Source organism: Ahaetulla prasina, chromosome 2 (genome assembly GCF_028640845.1).
Source record: "Ahaetulla prasina isolate Xishuangbanna chromosome 2, ASM2864084v1, whole genome shotgun sequence".
Lineage (NCBI taxonomy): Eukaryota > Metazoa > Chordata > Lepidosauria > Squamata > Colubridae > Ahaetulla > Ahaetulla prasina.
Genome location: NC_080540.1, coordinates 270,581,549 through 270,598,594, shown reverse-complemented (window position 1 = coordinate 270,598,594; position 17,046 = coordinate 270,581,549). Strand labels below are relative to the sequence as shown.

The 17,046-nt window shown below is 37.6% G+C and overlaps 1 protein-coding gene across 1 annotated transcript; it reads right to left on the bottom strand.

Moving 5' to 3' along the window:
• Positions 1-5,458: 5,458 nt before the first annotated feature.
• S100Z (S100 calcium binding protein Z) lies at positions 5,459-16,736 on the bottom strand. The gene is made up of 3 exons (XM_058170056.1): positions 16,596-16,736; positions 10,974-11,137; positions 5,459-7,182 (listed from the first exon to the last, which is right to left on the bottom strand). Exons 1-2 carry the CDS (start codon positions 16,734-16,736, stop codon positions 10,979-10,981), a joined length of 300 nt encoding a protein of 99 aa, XP_058026039.1. The 3' UTR covers positions 5,459-7,182; positions 10,974-10,978.
• Positions 16,737-17,046: the final 310 nt, after the last annotated feature.

The following is a 17,046-nucleotide window of genomic DNA, read 5'->3' as shown; positions in this document are numbered from 1 at the left end:
AGCTACTTTGCTATTTTAATGAGCAAAATAATAACCATATAGATATATAGACAGTATTAGGCAGGTACAAGAATAATTTTCAGTCAGTAAACTATTGAAATCAGTGGGATGGAGGCTTGCTCAGAAGGATCTCCTTAAATTTACAGTACATTTCAAGAGAAAAAATGTCTTTGTAAAATCTCATATTACAGTCCTAGTTCTCTTCATAGTTTCTTCAAGTACTTAATCCTCCTTCTCAGCCTGGATATCCTCCTGAATTCAATCTGTTTCTTCTCAGTCCTCTAAACCTTCCCCTGCTGATCCATAAGATGACTCCCTCTCTGATGAAACTGCCAGCCCATCTTCTAGATCTAAACAAATTGCCTGTCTCCCCCTTCACTTGTGTTTTTCCCCTTTGTCTCTGATTGACTCACAAATTGTCTTTACTCCCTTTGTCTTTGTTTGGTTTCCAAATTAACTTCTCATTCTTTCCAACTATACCTCCAAGCTGTGCTTTTTCTTGTATGTGTATGTGTGTGTTTGTCTCTGTCTATGGACCTTTGTCTAGGCCTGAGACTACACCCATAGCTTCAAAGTCTTTTCAACAGAAACTATTTATTTTATTTATTTATTTATTTTGTCACAACAGTATATATAAGCATAAACATGAAAATAACTATATAATATATAAGCATATATATAAGCATAAGTATGTAATAACTATATTAATTGGATATAATGAAAGGAAACTAATATATCTAGGTCAGGATTGAACTGTGGAGTCCTTGGGGCTAGCTAGTGAGTGTGGGATTTGCTCTCAGTTTATATACACTAGCTTATCCTGCCAGTTAGTGTGTGTGTGCACACATGTGCATGTGTATGTTTGCAATTTTCTCATTGATAGTTCTTTGATTAGGGCATTGCTTTCTCCTGGATTATTTGTCTGGTGTTAATCTTTGCTTATCTGGGTTTTGGTTGTTGAAAAGGATGTGTGCTCTAATCTTTTATTTCCTTCTTAGCTTTTTTATTGTCTCTTTTGAATGGTGTGTAAATGTGGTTTATCTCTAAGTGTCTATTGATGGCTGATTTGTCTGAATGCCAAGTTTTTATATCAGTCTTTTATACCTTATATATAAAAGAGTCTTTTATATGTTCCTTAATTGATAAGTTTCATTTCCTGTAGGTGTCTAGTTCCGACTTCTTTATTGACTCAGCTCTTTCTACTCAACAAGTAGATGCCACTCTTTCCCACTATGTGCCTTAACATCCCCAAAGACCCAATTTCTTTTCTATATGATTTCTTCCACTTACAGCCTGTGCAACCAGATCCCTAACCCTCATGTTAACTTCCTAATTTCTCCTGGCAATATTCTGCCCCTTTGCACCATAACTTGGCTCCTTTATTTATTTCTCTACTTTGCTGCAACCAGCTGGACTATATTCGCATTAAACAGCTTTTAAAAATTAAGGCAAGAGCCTTGTAAAGAAGGTTGGGTGATTTTGCTGAACTAGGACCCTCAATGTCCTCTCAATACCAACATTACACTGCCCTGTATTTTCCCTTCTTAAAGTAAAGGTAAAGGTAAAGCTTCCCCTCGCGTATATGTGTAGTCGTTTCCGACTCTAGTGGGCGGTGCTCATCTCCGTTTCAAAGCCGAAGAACCAGCGCTGTCCGAAGACGTCTCCATGGTCATGTGGCCGGCATGACTAAATGCCAAAGGCGCATGGAACACTGTTACCTTTCCACCAAAGGTAGTCCCTATTTTTCTACTTGCATTTTTTACGTGCTTTCGAACTTCTAGGTTGGCAGAAGCTGGGACAAGTAACGGGAGCTCACCCCATTACGTGGCACTAGGGATTTGAACCACTGAACTACCGACCTTTCGATCAACAAACTCAGTGTTTTAGCCACTGAGCCACCGTGTCCCTTCTTTCCCTCCTTATTGCAATACAATTACACGAAGTAAGATTTTTAAATATACTAATTAAAAATTATTATTCCTCTGAAATTACAGATTTTTCCTCAACCAGAAACCTTCTAGATATTTTGGGATGATAACTTTCAGCTATCTTGCTGGGAATTATGGGGGTCCCAGTCCCAAGGTACATAGAATGGAAACATTGGAACAGTTGTTCTAATCTAAGAACAGCTGCAATAAAAGACGTTTATCCCACTGAACTCAATGGGATATACTCATATACTCAACAAACTGCAAATAAAAATAAGCATAATCACCATGGATCAGAGCCCAACTTTGCTTTTTACAATTCAAGATATAATAGAATTAAGTAAAGGAAAATATTTTTAATTTTCCTTCGAAAGTGAACCAATCTAGTTTTTCATTAGTTTTTCAAACAGTATACAACTTAGTTCAGTTATACAACATTGCCATTTTTCTAAATCTTGCAAAGGGCCGTGGTGGCTCAGGCTGTAAGATAGCCTGTTATTAAAACACAGCAGCCTGAAATTACTGCAGGCTCGAATCCCACCAGGCCCAAGGTTGACTCAGCCTTCCATCCTTTATAAGGTAGGTAAAATGAGGACCCAGATTGTTGGGGGGGCAATAAGTTGACTTTGTAAATATACAAATAGAATGAGACTATTGCCTTACACACCTGTAAGCTGCCCTGAGTCTTCAGAGAAGGGCGGGATATAAATGTAAATTAAAAAAAAAATTAGTTTACTAATTTAGAAATAATGTGTATTATGGGAAATTCTGCATATATTGATGAAAAAATATAGAAATGTTAGGGATGTGCAAACTTCTATAGAACTGCAAACTGAACTTAAGGAATAAATTGGCATAGAAATAGGACAATCAGAAAAAAAATAAGATCCCCTCAATTGAAACTGACATCTGCAAGAATGACAAATTAAGAGAAATAAATCTGATACATTTCTACATTCCTAAATGAAACTGATCACTAAAAAAAATACAGGGTATTTTATGGACATTGTTTATCTCATCATATTCTTCCCCTTATAGCGTTCCATGATTCAAGTGGGAATGTGCAATTATTTCCTTATAGTGAAAATCTGTTTCCTTATGTGTTCACTCACTCAAGTTCCAAATGAGAAAGTTAAAGGCTAGCACTGACAGTGTTACCTAGTTCGGTAATGAAATATCTACAAGAAGACAACCAAGCTCAGAGAGCACCAAGGACCCCACAGTTGAACCCCAAACTACAAATAATCTCGTCTATGGGAAATTATCCTTCCCTTAAAGGAAACTCCAGTCTCCAAATGGGGCTAGGAAACAAACTCTGTCATATCATGAAAATATAGATTAAAAAGGATAACATTTGTGTAGTAATATCCAGCAGAAAACATTAACAGACTTGCTTATTTTCTTGAAAACAAGCCATTGCACATCAATGCATTTTTACATCACTTGTCATGATGTAAATCAACTAAATTATTTCTGAAAAATAAACAATACATTAGTAGACTGATAATCAAAAATCCTCTGGAGACATCATATTGAAAAAGCATTATCAATAGCTAAAACGTCTTTGAGAAGTTTTTGCTACTCTAAGATACAGTATAGTAAATAATGTGATATGTAGTTGGTCTTGACTGATTCTTCCTACCATTCCATTTGTCTCCCCAAGACAGGTGAACTGAACTTCGTTTTTGGCATAGTGGTCGAATCCAAATGTTCTTCTCGGCTGGTTTTGGTTAGAGATGATGCAGGGGTGAAATCCAGCAGGTTCTGACAGGTTATGGAGAACCGGCAGCAGAAATCTGAAGAACCAGCAAATACCACCTCTGGCTAGTCCCAGAGTGGGGTGGGAATGGAGATTTTGCAGTATCCTTCCCCTGCCATGCCCACCAAGCTACGCCCAGAGAACCAGTAGTAAAAAAATTTGAATTTCACCACTGAGGTAATGTGTGGAAAAATGAATAGCAGAATACAAACAGATGTGCGTCTCCATGGGATGTTCTCTAATAATTGCTTCCACAACTACAAATCTGAAGTTGGCATTTGCAGCAAATTTTTACCTGCATCTTTACACCTAGCACTAGCTGAAGATTGATGTGGGCAAAACTGTTACTTTTATTTTCCATCCATTTTACATTTTCCTAGTTTTAAGTTCATTTTATCTTCATTTAAGTCTGAGAGATATTTTTTTAGTTCACAGCTTGGGCATATTTTTGCTTGCAAATTTTACTTTTTTCCCCTTACCATATTTTTATGCTATCTTATATCTTTTGGACACAGTTATGTGCTCATAATGCTGCTAATGCCAAAAGATGAAAAGATGATGTGACTTGGAGAGACTATAAATTTAGATGTTAACCATTGGAGTATAATGTTAACAAAACCTTATTATAATCCTTGGCTACAACAATGATTGCAAAGGTGTATTAATAGTGACTTACTACAATGCTGTTAAATGAGTAATTTTCTCCAAGTGCTTCTTAAAGTCTATTTAAACAGACACAAAAGGTGATTATTTCCTGCTTTGGGTTTTATTTTTAATGATGTATAAATATCTACATGTCATTGAATGTGGATTCTAAACAAGTTTGGTTTTTTTTCCACTCAGTTATCGGCATTTAATACAATCTGAACTCTATAAGAACTTAAGACACACTTGTTTGACATTGCTGTATCTTTTACTGGTCTCGAATGTAAAAGAAAGGATATTAGACCATAAATAGCTTTTGCTCTTCTATTGATTTTTTTTTGAGTAGGTTCTCTGATATAAACAACTTTCTTAATTTAAGTGTTTAATGGCAGAGCCGAAATGTCTGGCTAGGCCCACACATGAAGTCCTGACTTCATTGTTCAAAGACAAAGACTAGACTAACTTCATGACTATAGAGTGATTTAATTAAAGAAGCCAATAAATCTTCAGCCTTTCTCTGACATTGCCTACCTTGCTCTGTCTCTTCAACTGATCTAATAGAAAAGTAGCATTAAAATGTCTAGAGCAAAGAGTAATGGATTGTAACTTTCCTTTTGAAGAAAGTACATACAAAAATTCACTCCAAGCATTAAATCAATTCTCAGAATACACTCGTTCTACTACCTCTTACTGGGGCTACATGTATTTACCAGGGGTGGTGTTCACTTACCTTCGCTATGGTTTGCAAATGTGACCGCGCGCGCATGCGCAGGACCTACATCCGTGCATGCGCAGAGCCTTCTATGCATGCACAGATTGTCAAAAACGGGACGTGATGACGTCCAGGTGGGTGGGCGGAGCCTCCCGCAGCTGCAGCTACCAGTTCACCTAAGCCGGATAGAACTGGCTGAATACCAGGTTTCATGTGTGTTCTACATTATTACATGTATAATTTTAATAAAGGAGCTGGGGTTAAATTGTGGAACTAGAAAGGCCTGTTTTTCCACTTAATGAACATGTTTATCAGAACCTATATTCAAAAATGCCCATACCAAAATTTGTCTAGTACTTTATTGCACATTTTAAAAACATGACCAAAAAATATAAAGGAAATAAAGTTTCACCAGGAAAAAAATAAGACCATTTTTACAATAATAGTATTCTAAAGCCAAAACATCTAAAATTAAACAACAAATAGTCTGAGGGCACCTTTTAGCTGAATTAATCAAGAAAGGCAGTTCGGGGTGGGGGAGAAAGATGAGAAGGAAAGGCTGTTTCTGGATCCTGTGAATAGAGTGACATGCAAAGGGATTAATGTATCGAAGTTTCTCAAGAAAAGAAATTGAGATTTCAGCCAGAGGTCACTGGGAAGGTATTATGAATGCTAGTCCACGGGTGTATATAAGAAGCCAGAGTGGTGTAATAAGACACATACTTATTCCCCTTTCACTCTCCATAACCCATTAATGCTAAGCCTATTAGGGGATTCTATCTGAGTCAGATGTATTAAGGGATGCATTTGTTGTCTTTGGATTAAATTGCAGGTAAATTATCTGATGCTGAAGGGCATCAGTGTGTCCCAAAAGTGAGCACTGGTTGGCATCCACCATTATTCCTGTCACTCATGACTTTTACTATTTTAACAATTCCCTTAATTCAAAATAAATAAATGAGAAATATGTTACAGAGTAAGTACCAGCATCATCTTTATTCGCAACAAAATGTGTGGTCATGTATGGGATTCCTTAAGCATAATACAAGTGGGATATAATAAATAAATAAAAATAAATTTCCAGAATGTACGAAGTAATATTAGGTGGCTGCATCCACTGTTTGGCTGAGAAGGATGCACTCTTGCCAAACAAACAGGCAAGCCGCAGCCAGAGGAGAGTTGCTACCGGTAGGGAGGCCCTTGGGAGTTAGAATGATGGGGAAGCTTTTCCCCAAAGTTCCTTCCAATGCATTGATACTTTGGGACTGATTACACCTGCTGTGGCTGCCATTTAGCAAGAGTGCCACCAGCTAAGAAAGGCTTCAGTAGACAATATTTATACTATAATTTTTTACCAGAGAGAAGAGCTGATCAGCTGCTGAATTCTCCTTACTGCTGGCAGTATCTGGAGAAATGTTATTTGGTTGCTCTTTGCTGGTTCTATACTTGAGCTATGATGTATTAACAAACAGCAAATGTTCTGGGTTAGCCATCTTAGAACACTGCTGTGCAATGCTTCAGCTGTGGAAAAGCTAAGTAATCCCACTATAGCAGGGTTGTCAAACTCATGGCCCATGGGCCAGATGCATCATGCTGTGGCCACAGCCATTACCAGTTTAGCGAAGTGGGGGATACATCACATGACACTGCCATGATGACATGTGTTTGACACCCCTGCATTATAACCATCTCCACAAATTAAGCACAAAATGGTGTGTCTAAATGTAAGAAACCACTATTCCCTCCCCCCCAAAAAAATCTCTTTTAGACAATTATTTGGGACTCTGAGCTTCTATTTTATCTTTTTCTTGAATCCAATCACAGTGGCAAGGCAGCATGCAACAATATCAAATCTAATATGGAAATAAATCCAATACATATAATAAATGTATTTACATCCCCATTTGTGTTCACAAATGCTAAATTGACAGACTTACCAATGCACTTCACTTATGAATAAGCTGTTTACATGCACTGATATAAAAGGAAAAAATGACAATATTGTTGAGAAAATATATATTATTAGAAGAGAAGAGAATGCCAAACATCAATACCAAGGGGAATGGGGGAACAGAAGAGATGAAATCTACTTCAGCTGAAGTTATTTTCTCCCATCACGTCGAAAAGGTAGTTCTGGCCTGCGGTGCAGAGAAAGAAATATGAAGCAATCAAACTTAGGAGATGAAAACTATTCATTTTAAAATTGCTGTATGCTTAAAAGTAGGAGTAAAAAAAATGTTCGCATGAAAAATAGGTTAGGTTATAGATAGAAATACAGGTATCAGGAAAATTTTAAAAGCCTTTAAACTTCAGTTTGGTGTAGTGATTTAAGGCAGGGGTCCCCAACCCCTGTCTGCAGTCTGGTGCCAGGCCACCCCCCCTTGGGAACCAGGCCATGCCCCATTGGGAACCAGGCCCTGCAAGTGTTGGGCAAGTGGGGAAACACAAGAAGCTGCATTTGTGCAAGCAACGTACACAAAACAATCCCTTCTCCTCACCCCCCACCTGCCATTGGGGCTGCCACAGAGTTGGAAGGATTGGGGACCGCTCATTTAAGGCGTCTTGTTACCAACCAGAAAACTGTGAGTTCTAGCTGGGTGACTTTGGGCCAGTCACTTTCTCTTAGCCCTAGAAGTAGGAAACCACTTCTGAAAATCTTAAGAAACTACATGGAACTTGTCCAAGTAGTTGCCAGGAGTCAAGAATGACTCAAAAGCACCAAGACAAAAATAAAATAATAAAGTTGTTTTTGAGATATTACCTTACATTCTATCTTTATGAAATTAATACATTTCACAAATACAGTATATGGAAAATGGTGGTTTAGTGAGACAACATCATTGTCTATAATAATGATAATAATTCTCTTTGCTACTCTGTTTCTCGAAATCCCAACTGATTTTGGTTTTTGGTTTTTGTTCTATGAAACAATCAATTTTGATCTGGGAAACAATCTAACAATGAAACAACTTCAGGTGAACCTGGTAAGATAGGGTGGCTATGAGTGGGTCCCTCAATTTGATATTGAAGGGCTGCACTACTAAAACAAACCCAATGTGTAATCTGGGATTTCTTTTGGATTCATAGCTTCGCTTGAACAGCAGTTAATGGCCGAAGCAAGGAGGCCTTTGCTGAACTTCATACTGTGCACCAGTTATGCCTTTTCTTGGATAGGGAGGTTCAGTCACTCATGCCTGGTCAACTTCCATTTTGATTATTAGGATGCAGTCCACATGGGGCTACCGTTTAAAAGTATCCAGAAGCTTCAGCTGGTACAGAATGCAGTCATGTGGGCAGTTATGTGCATTTCAAAAATAATACAGGTGACACCTCTGCTGCAGGAGCTGCATTGGATGCCAGTCTGCTTCCAAGTCCAATTCAAGGTGTTGGTTATGACCTTTAAAGCTCTACATGGCATGGGGCCAGGTTTCCTATGGAATTGTTTTCATCCCATTACATGAAGATTGTAATTGCCCAAACTGGAAAATGGAGAGGAGGGAGGAGAGAACAAACAGTCTTAAGTTCTAGAAAATTTCTAAACCTGAAGGGCAAATTATATAATACAGACTGGATATTCTTCCCATCCAAAATTTTCTCTCCTAATTTGTTTTCTCCACCATGGAGGACAAGAAGAATAGCTGACATTTTGCTATTTGGAAAATAAAAATATGCAGCTGGCAGATTCCTGAATTCCTCTCCTTTTCCCACAACTTCTTTGTTCAACTACACAATATTAGGCGGCCTCAAACAGCTGCCTCAGGAAGCACTTTGAATATTATCAAAGGTCAGGGATTGTAAGTACCTGGATTTAATTTTTTCATGGTGGACATTCTGCTTTAGGGGTCAAAATGGCTTGGGTTAGTTTTGAGCTGAAAAGTCTGCTCTGGTGGCCAATTAGTTATCACGTTAAGTCATTTATGTCTATTTGTGGTGTTCTCAGTAGCTCAGGAAGAAGATACCTGATAATTATTTGCTTCTCTGTAGATCTACTCAAGAATTAAATCCTTTCCTGCCTACCATAATTCAGATTAATGACACAAATTTAATTGTGGTAGGAAACGTTTTTCTCTATTATAGCATCCACAATGTGAAAGATGGCCCCGAGCGCCTGCCATCCACACTCCCACACCCCTCCAAATGTTCCCTGCAATAAATGAAAGCCAACCTGCTAGGCCAACAATTTAATAGTAGCATATATTCCTAGATTCTTTTACAAAAAAAATTCAAATAATTGTTTATATATTAATTACTGGCATTACTGTTTTTAAGGTATTTTGTTATTATGCAATGAAAATATTTTTAACTTAAATAGTGTTGGTATTTCCTTGACTGTCTGAAAACATCTTCTGCTTGAATGGATCTTCTGTTCAACTGGGTAAAAGTTGGCACAGTGCCATCAGGCTGTCCTGACCATGCCCATTAAGCCCTGACTCTTCCGGCCAGAGTAGGAATGTGGGCCTCCCAGTGTGGTCCTGTTGCTCATTCCCCAAACCATCTACTGGGGTTGTTAGTATATATTTCCATTTAAAATCAATCCCTTTAGTCAATCGCTTTCTGGGAGGGAGGGTTTTTCCAGGATAGATTCTTCTCACTCCTTATCAATGCTTTTCCCCATCCAGCAAGGGCTTAAGGACTCTACATGGGAAACAATGGGCTTGGAGAAGATTTATTATCTATTTTATTTTATTTATTTAGTTTGTCAAACATGTACAAGATAACAGGTATAAGTATAAACAAGGACATGAGCACATGAAATGAGTAAGAATAAATGGGGACAGTAGGACAGGGACAGTAGGCACACTGGTGTGCTTATGCACGTCCCCTTACAGATCTCTTAGGAATGGTGTAAAGTCCATGGAAGTCAGTTTAAGGTTGAAGCTATTGGGGTTTGAGGAAGTAACAATGGAATCAAGTAGAGCATTCCAGGCATTGACCACTCTATTGCTGAAGTCGTATTTCCTGCAATCAAGTTTGGAGCGGTTTACCTTGAGTTTGTATCTATTCTTTGCCTGTGTATTATTGCGGTTGAAGCTGAAGTAGTTATTGACAGGTAGAACATTGTAGCAATTTTGTGTACTATGCTGAGGTCAGAGACCGTAGGCGGCGTAGTTCAAGGTTGTCCACGCCCAAAATTTCAAGCCTGGTGACATATTAAAAGACTACCAATCTCTGTTTTCCCCAACATCTAAAAAGCTGTGGCAAGGAACATGTACAGAAAACATAAGCATAACTTCCCAATTAGGGCAGGGCAGGAAAGGCTACTCCTAGAGTCTCTTTAATGCTCATTTGAGGATTGTAAGCATCTGTGATTTTTCTTGTGCTGTTCTTGTATGAGCTGAATGCTCACTTTCTGGCAGGTTAGAAGCCTACAGAGATGCTTTTCCGTTATAACCCTGAAGGCTCACTAAATGTGATGGTCTTTTGCTACAAATTCTGCAGACACCACAAACAAAGACTTTAAATAGTGGTCACTTAAACTACCGCACAAAGAAAGAGGAACAAGAAGACACGTCCATGAATCTTTATTTAAATTAGAGTCTAGTTTGTCACAAACCCTCAACTGGTTTGCCATAGTTTTCTGTGCTAATTTATATAATTTCTGACCACTGAAGAATAGAACAGAAGTTTCTATTCTAGATATCTCCATTGCCAGATGTGGAATGAAACTTCAAGTGTTGTCATGTATGGTAAAGGTTTGGTTATAAAATAAAATTTTTATCTCAATGCAATGCCTTTAATGACATTTTCTTTTTTTACTTTTCTAACTTTGGGATTTCTGGTTTGAATGGTTATTCAATTGAGAGGGTCTTTCATATTCTTAAATAATGCCATAATATCCATAATATCCCAGACACATCAGCCTATTTAAGTTAATTATTAATCAAAAGAAAAACTACACAGGATAGTTATTAAACTTTGTGCTACTTACCATTCCTATTCTCCTTTTTTCCTCATTTGCTCCTCAAAGAAATCGTTGCACGCAACAGTCAAAGCAGCGACCAAGACCACATATTCATTAAAATCCACTTCATTATCTCTGTTAATATCAAGATCGTGCATGATCTTATCAACCAGCTGGGGATCCTTTTGACACTATAAAAGCAAAAAAAAAAAAAAAAAAAGAATAGCATACAAAATTGTTTGAGGCATGGGAGTTGCATTAGAGATTTCTTTTTAGTTCCTTGAGGCTATGTATATGCTTTCTCTGTAAACCTCAGGGAATTTCTATATGAACGATGACATTTACCATTGCCACAACAGCGTCTGCAGCGTGTGTTTGTCTCAGTAGATGTCCCTAGTTTCAATATGTATAGATTTTACTTTTAATCTTTCCAACAATTTATTATCAAAAGGTGAGAAAAGCCTCCAATCTTTTGGCCTTCCACAAAGGGGTCAAAACCTGGGTGCGTAGCCTTGCGTGGGGGAAACAAGGACCCCACAACCATGAGTTGGGCTGGTTGGCCCCATAAAACACCCCCACAAAACCTCTTCTAATCCATCATTTTGGAATTCTTCATCTTTTGAAATTTTTACAATGTTGTATAATTTTAAATTTTTTAATCCTAAATTATTCTGATTTTAATGTTTACTTTTATTGATTATATTTGTATACGGCCCAGAGCCACTGGGCAGGAATATTAAGGAATATGAAAAACGAATAAATAAATATATAGATAGATAAATAATAAAACAAACAAATAAATAATAAAATGTTTCTCCTACTTCTGTCGTTCAGTTAAATGAATCAAATCCTGGCCTCACCTATAAGATGATGCAGTCATTTTGTGCCATCAACCTTCTCACTGCAGTCTCTCTTTCTTCTCTAAAACTTTAACTGTGGTTCTGGAGTCTAAAACATTGCCCACCCTGCGTTAAAGTCATCACATGCAGGATTGTGGTTTTGTTTTTAGTACATAATATAAAGGGGGCAATCTTGATCAATGCCACTGAGCACAGGTAGGAAGGTTTGAATTCCCACCGTCCCTCATCACTTGATTCACGAAATCCCCACAGGCACACACATAGGATCCAGATTTAAAAACAAATGCAAGTGATTAAAATAAACAATTTTTTAAACCATCTCCTTCCTCTGGGAGAGAATTTTGTAAGAAAATGTCTAGAGAAGAAGGCTGATCTTCTCAAGCTGGTCATATGGTCGTATTGGTCATAATTGGACTCTGTATATTTAAACTCTTAAAAATATATCAAAGGACAGTTGCTCACTAGGGTATGACTTAACTTTATTATCTAGTTAAGATCAAAGAAAGGAGAATTGAAGCTCACAGCGCAGGTGGACTTGTCCTGAGCCTAAATATAGTACACAGTTTGTTACTTTTGTCTGACGCACAAAATTGTGCAGTCTGCTTAAAGTGTGAGAAATCACCCAATAAGGAGATATCTTAGTAAGTTGCTTCACCAGATAAAAAGAATCCAATCCAAGAAAAGTGATGATTGATTTTTAAAAATTCTCCTTTCTGCTTTTACAGGACTGCAAATTTTTAAGATGACACTTTTCTTAGAATAAATAGGCTACAGATGTCTGTTGTAGATCATATTTCTCTCTTTCCCCAACTCTGTAGAACAATGTTAATAAAATACGGCATAGGAACAAATAGTGCAGCAAAAACCACATTCTCCCCAGAAACGTGTCCTTTAATGCAACAATCTCCAATCTTTCTAGCTCAGCAGGCTGGTGGAAGTGGTGGCAGTGGGGAAAGAGGGGATGGTTTCACATGCGCACATGTGCCACTTTCACAAATGCAGCTTCATGCATGCACGCATTCACCAACCACTTTCACGGCCTCGTTCCTAACGGGCTACTGCCCAGCGGTGGGCCAGGACTGGGGATTGGGGACCCCCTGCTATAGTGGGAGTTTTTCTTGGCAGTCGCTTTGTTTAACACAAATAGGAAATTACATTTAGAACTGATACATTTTCAAATCAATTTGTGAATCATAGATTACCCAAGTTGTTTTGAAGAGCCATTGTACCTTGTGCTTGGGCAACTTTCAAATGTCATCTCACATTATGGATTCTCCATTCAATTTCCAGGCCAAGGAAGCTTTCAAACAAAGAGTCAGTGATGTCCACGATGCTGCTGCAGCATTTAAATAGGTTCAATAGCTCAGCATAAATTAACCTCCCAGTTAGAAAAATATTTAACAATTTATATGCCTCAACATCTCAGAAGAGCTTTTTCTAGAGCTCATTTTGAGGAACTAGGGTCCATGGTAAGACATGGGAGGTTTCATGGAGCTCCATTTGAAGAAAGATTGTATTTGTGGAGCACCAGCCACTGAAGACGTTAGGACAGTGATGGCTAATCCTTTTCGGACCAAGTGCCCAAAGCGCATACATGTGTGCCTGAACCCCCAAATTGCATTGTATGCATGCGCCCTGCCCCCCACACATGCGTACGTGGGTCCCCGCATGCCCCCCGCATCCATGTGCAGGTACCCCACATGCCCCCTGCCCCCACCGCATGCGTGGCAGAGACCCGATTACCAGCTGGCCGGCGGGAGGTGTGCACACATGCACGACAGCACTGAACTGGGGAGACAGCTAGCGTGCCCACAGAGAGGGCGCTGCGTGCCACCTGTGGCACATGTGCCATAGGTTTGCCATCATGGCATTAGGACATATTCTTTTTGATTGCAAGCTGTATTCGGCTGAAAGGCCTGCTTATTTAGATTTTTATTTAAAAACTAAAAAGTATTGGTGCACCCTGGGGAACTGTCTTACTTTTTGCAGGGAATGAACCTGCATTTCACTATTAAAACCACACTCTTTATATCAAGGCCATTTTGAAGAGGATGGCATATTTAGCTCAGATGGGGTTAACTGCAAGGGTGAGAACTTACTATGAAGATGTCCTATTGTTTTCTTTGTATATATTTGTATATTTCTATTAATTTTATACTTTTATAATATGGTCAAATGACTAAATCAATAAAGTATTCTGTGAATGAAATGCCATACTGATTTTAGCTGTTGTTCATTGGCATATTTTTGGGCTCATCTTTGATAATACTCTACATTTATGCCTTTCAAAATTCAGATGCAATGTTTTAAATGTATGGAACATTTCTGGGCCTTTTTTAAATGTATGGAACAAACAGTGAGGATATAAGGAGTACAAAAGGAGGGCAATTAGGTAAAGTACAGCTGAGGAACTATATTTTTGAAAATTGTACTTCCTTTTCAGGCATTTCAGGCTAATTATATTTTCATCTTTAAGAAGAGAAAAAGGGATGCTGGAGAGATAAAATGCACATCGATAGCAAAGTTATGATATCATGTGGAGACATAACAAAGTGTTGCTAGTTTACCTTAGAAAAAAGCTTTGGAAAGATGTTAGATCCTCTGAGACTTGATAGTCATTATTACGCCAAATACCTCTTTCATTTGACATATGTTTGCATGCTAGCAGCCAATAAGATAAGGCACTGGGAAATAATATGATATTCAAGATGTTCACAATTGAATTTAGATTTTGAAGAAAAGGGGAAAGATGAAAGGAAACTGCAAAAATTGCTGTTAGGTTAGCAAGATAAGCTATTGGGAGGATATGTGGCAACTGAAAATACATTGGAAAACAACGGTGCCTATAGAACATGATGGGGAATAAAAGGGATTTAGGATGGAGAAAAGTTAAATAGGAAGAAAAGTACCGCTAGCAATTACCTGCCACTTTTGCTACAGCTCATTTCATAAATAATATGGTCTCTCTCTCTCTCTCTCTCTCTCTCTCTCTCCCTCCCTCCCTCCATCCGTCCCTCCCTCCCTCCCTCCCTTTCTCCCTCTCTCTACACACACAAATACAGATATTTTACTGTCAGTTTTGAATTATTGCACAAATAAATTCGGCATTGGTATACAAGCCATTATCAATTTATCACTATCAAGATATTGAATCAAAAAAATGAAGCTAGTGTTCATTTCTGTTTGGAAATTGGAATTTCTGTTTGCAATTCAGGAAAACGTTGTTTTCATTTAAATAAATATTTATTAAACTAATTTGTCAGACTAAACAACAAACTTCTTAAATATCCACATGTGGCATAGGTCTAGGACCTGTACTTTCCCACACTGATCTTGAATTACCTGAAAATTGTATCTTGTGACTAATTTACAAAATCAACCTACTTGTCTTCAACCCCATCTCTGGCAACAGTGAGTATACAGCCACCTGCTTTGTTCCTCCTGAGCTTCCACCAAATATAATTGGTGACGATAACCAAATATTATTATGCTTTTTTCTAATGTCAGTTATAGAATTGGTGCCACCACATTCTTTTACATGATTGCTTAGACATTTCCAAATCAACAAAAATCTCATTAGAGTCCACCAAAATCCAGTAAGATGTTATTGAGCTCTCATAATTTTTCAGATTTCTTAATTGAGTTCTTGCAAAATTTTGACATTCTTGCAGACCATTAAAATTTCATGAGATTTTAAAATTATGAATACTGTTATATTTTTCAAGGATTGAAATGCTTCTAGTCTGCTATATAGGTAACTATATTGCTGATTTTTAAAAAATTGTACCAGTTCTTTTCAGCACACGACATAAAAGACATTAACTTTTTATGTCATCAGCCTAGCAGAGATATTTCATCAATTCTGCTGAGAAACCAACTGCCTTTAGTAGCATTCATTTCAGCATGATTCCTGAACTATTTGCCCAGAATAAGAAGTTTATGTATAGGCTTTGGAGCTTGCTTTTTGTCTCTTTTGAGATCTAAGAATGGCCAACATATGAATTCACAAATGTATTTGGCTAGTATTTCTGGAAATAAAAGGCTGGACTATTGTAGATGAACTTGATAAAATCCAATTTATTTCTATCTGGGTTTTAAAAGTATGTTCATAGATCTTACTCTGAACAGCTTTGTACAGTGAAATACAGTTTGGTGGCTATTTGGGATTGGATATTTTGCATTATACATCTCCAAGTTTGGAGTATGCATTTAAGACAATATTGCTCCTAGAATCTATTGCATTGGCCATTTAGTTCTAGCAAATATTTTTAATTTTTTCAGTCCTCTTAATGGTATTCACATTTGTTCTGAAATTATGTATTTTAATTCTTTTTTTAAAAAAATCCTTAAACTTTATTTTTGCCTATATTTTTATCTAATTAATAATGTATTAAGCATCAGCTTCTTCTGTAATACTTCCAATACATGGTAAATTCTACTATTAGGCTTAACTAATGCCATTTTGTTACTGAGCTTTACTTGGATAAATAACACACTTCACAAGCAGGATCTCAACTTATGATTTTCCCATTCCCAAATCAAAAAGACGATAATTGTGCTTTCCATAATAATGAAACAAAGATGCCAGGCTACCTAATTCTAACAACTCATTCTCTTGGAAGCGGCATAAAGTTGCATGTCTATAATGTATCTGCTGTTGCAGAAAATGTCTGCTTATCTGGAAGTCAAATGTTTTTCAAACGTCAACTACTAGCTATTCCTCTTCCCCAATTTTTATTTCTAATACTGTAAATAAGCAACAGAATATACTAAGAAGAATTGTTCTTACCGCAAGGAAATCAGTAAGTTCACTGGTGAGAAGTTGTTTGAGTTCTCCTTTATTGAGTTTGTATTTGTCCCCTTCTTTAGCAGAGTAATGATGAAAGACTCTGATTAAGGTATCCATTGCACCTTCCAGTTGTGATGGCATACTGCAAAAGGATCAGAAGCTAATGGCCAGCTTTCAAAAATGCTCCAAAAAGGCTATTCCTCCCTTTTATGCAAACAAAGAAACACCCCACTCATCAGAAATTCATTAGCATAGCATCCAACCTCTCTGCTACTTTGATCAAGAGCACACAGTTGTTGTTTACCATGCTAAGTGAGGAGAACAATTTCTAGAGACAAATCCTGGAAGACATGTTCATGCATTGGGTTCCTCAAATACGGCAAAGCGGTTTACACAACCAGAAGTCCCTAAAACAAATAAGATTCCCATCTCCTCTCAACATTGCAGGTAA

Bases quoted from the DNA above. Each gene is read 5' to 3' on its own strand.
- S100Z (XM_058170056.1), bottom strand. From the start codon at position 16,736: ATGCCATCACAACTGGAAGGTGCAATGGATACCTTAATCAGAGTCTTT. The intron at 11,138-16,595 runs GTAAGAACAATT...TTGCTTTTATAG, and splicing joins AACTTACTGATTTCCTTGCG to TGTCAAAAGGATCCCCAGCT.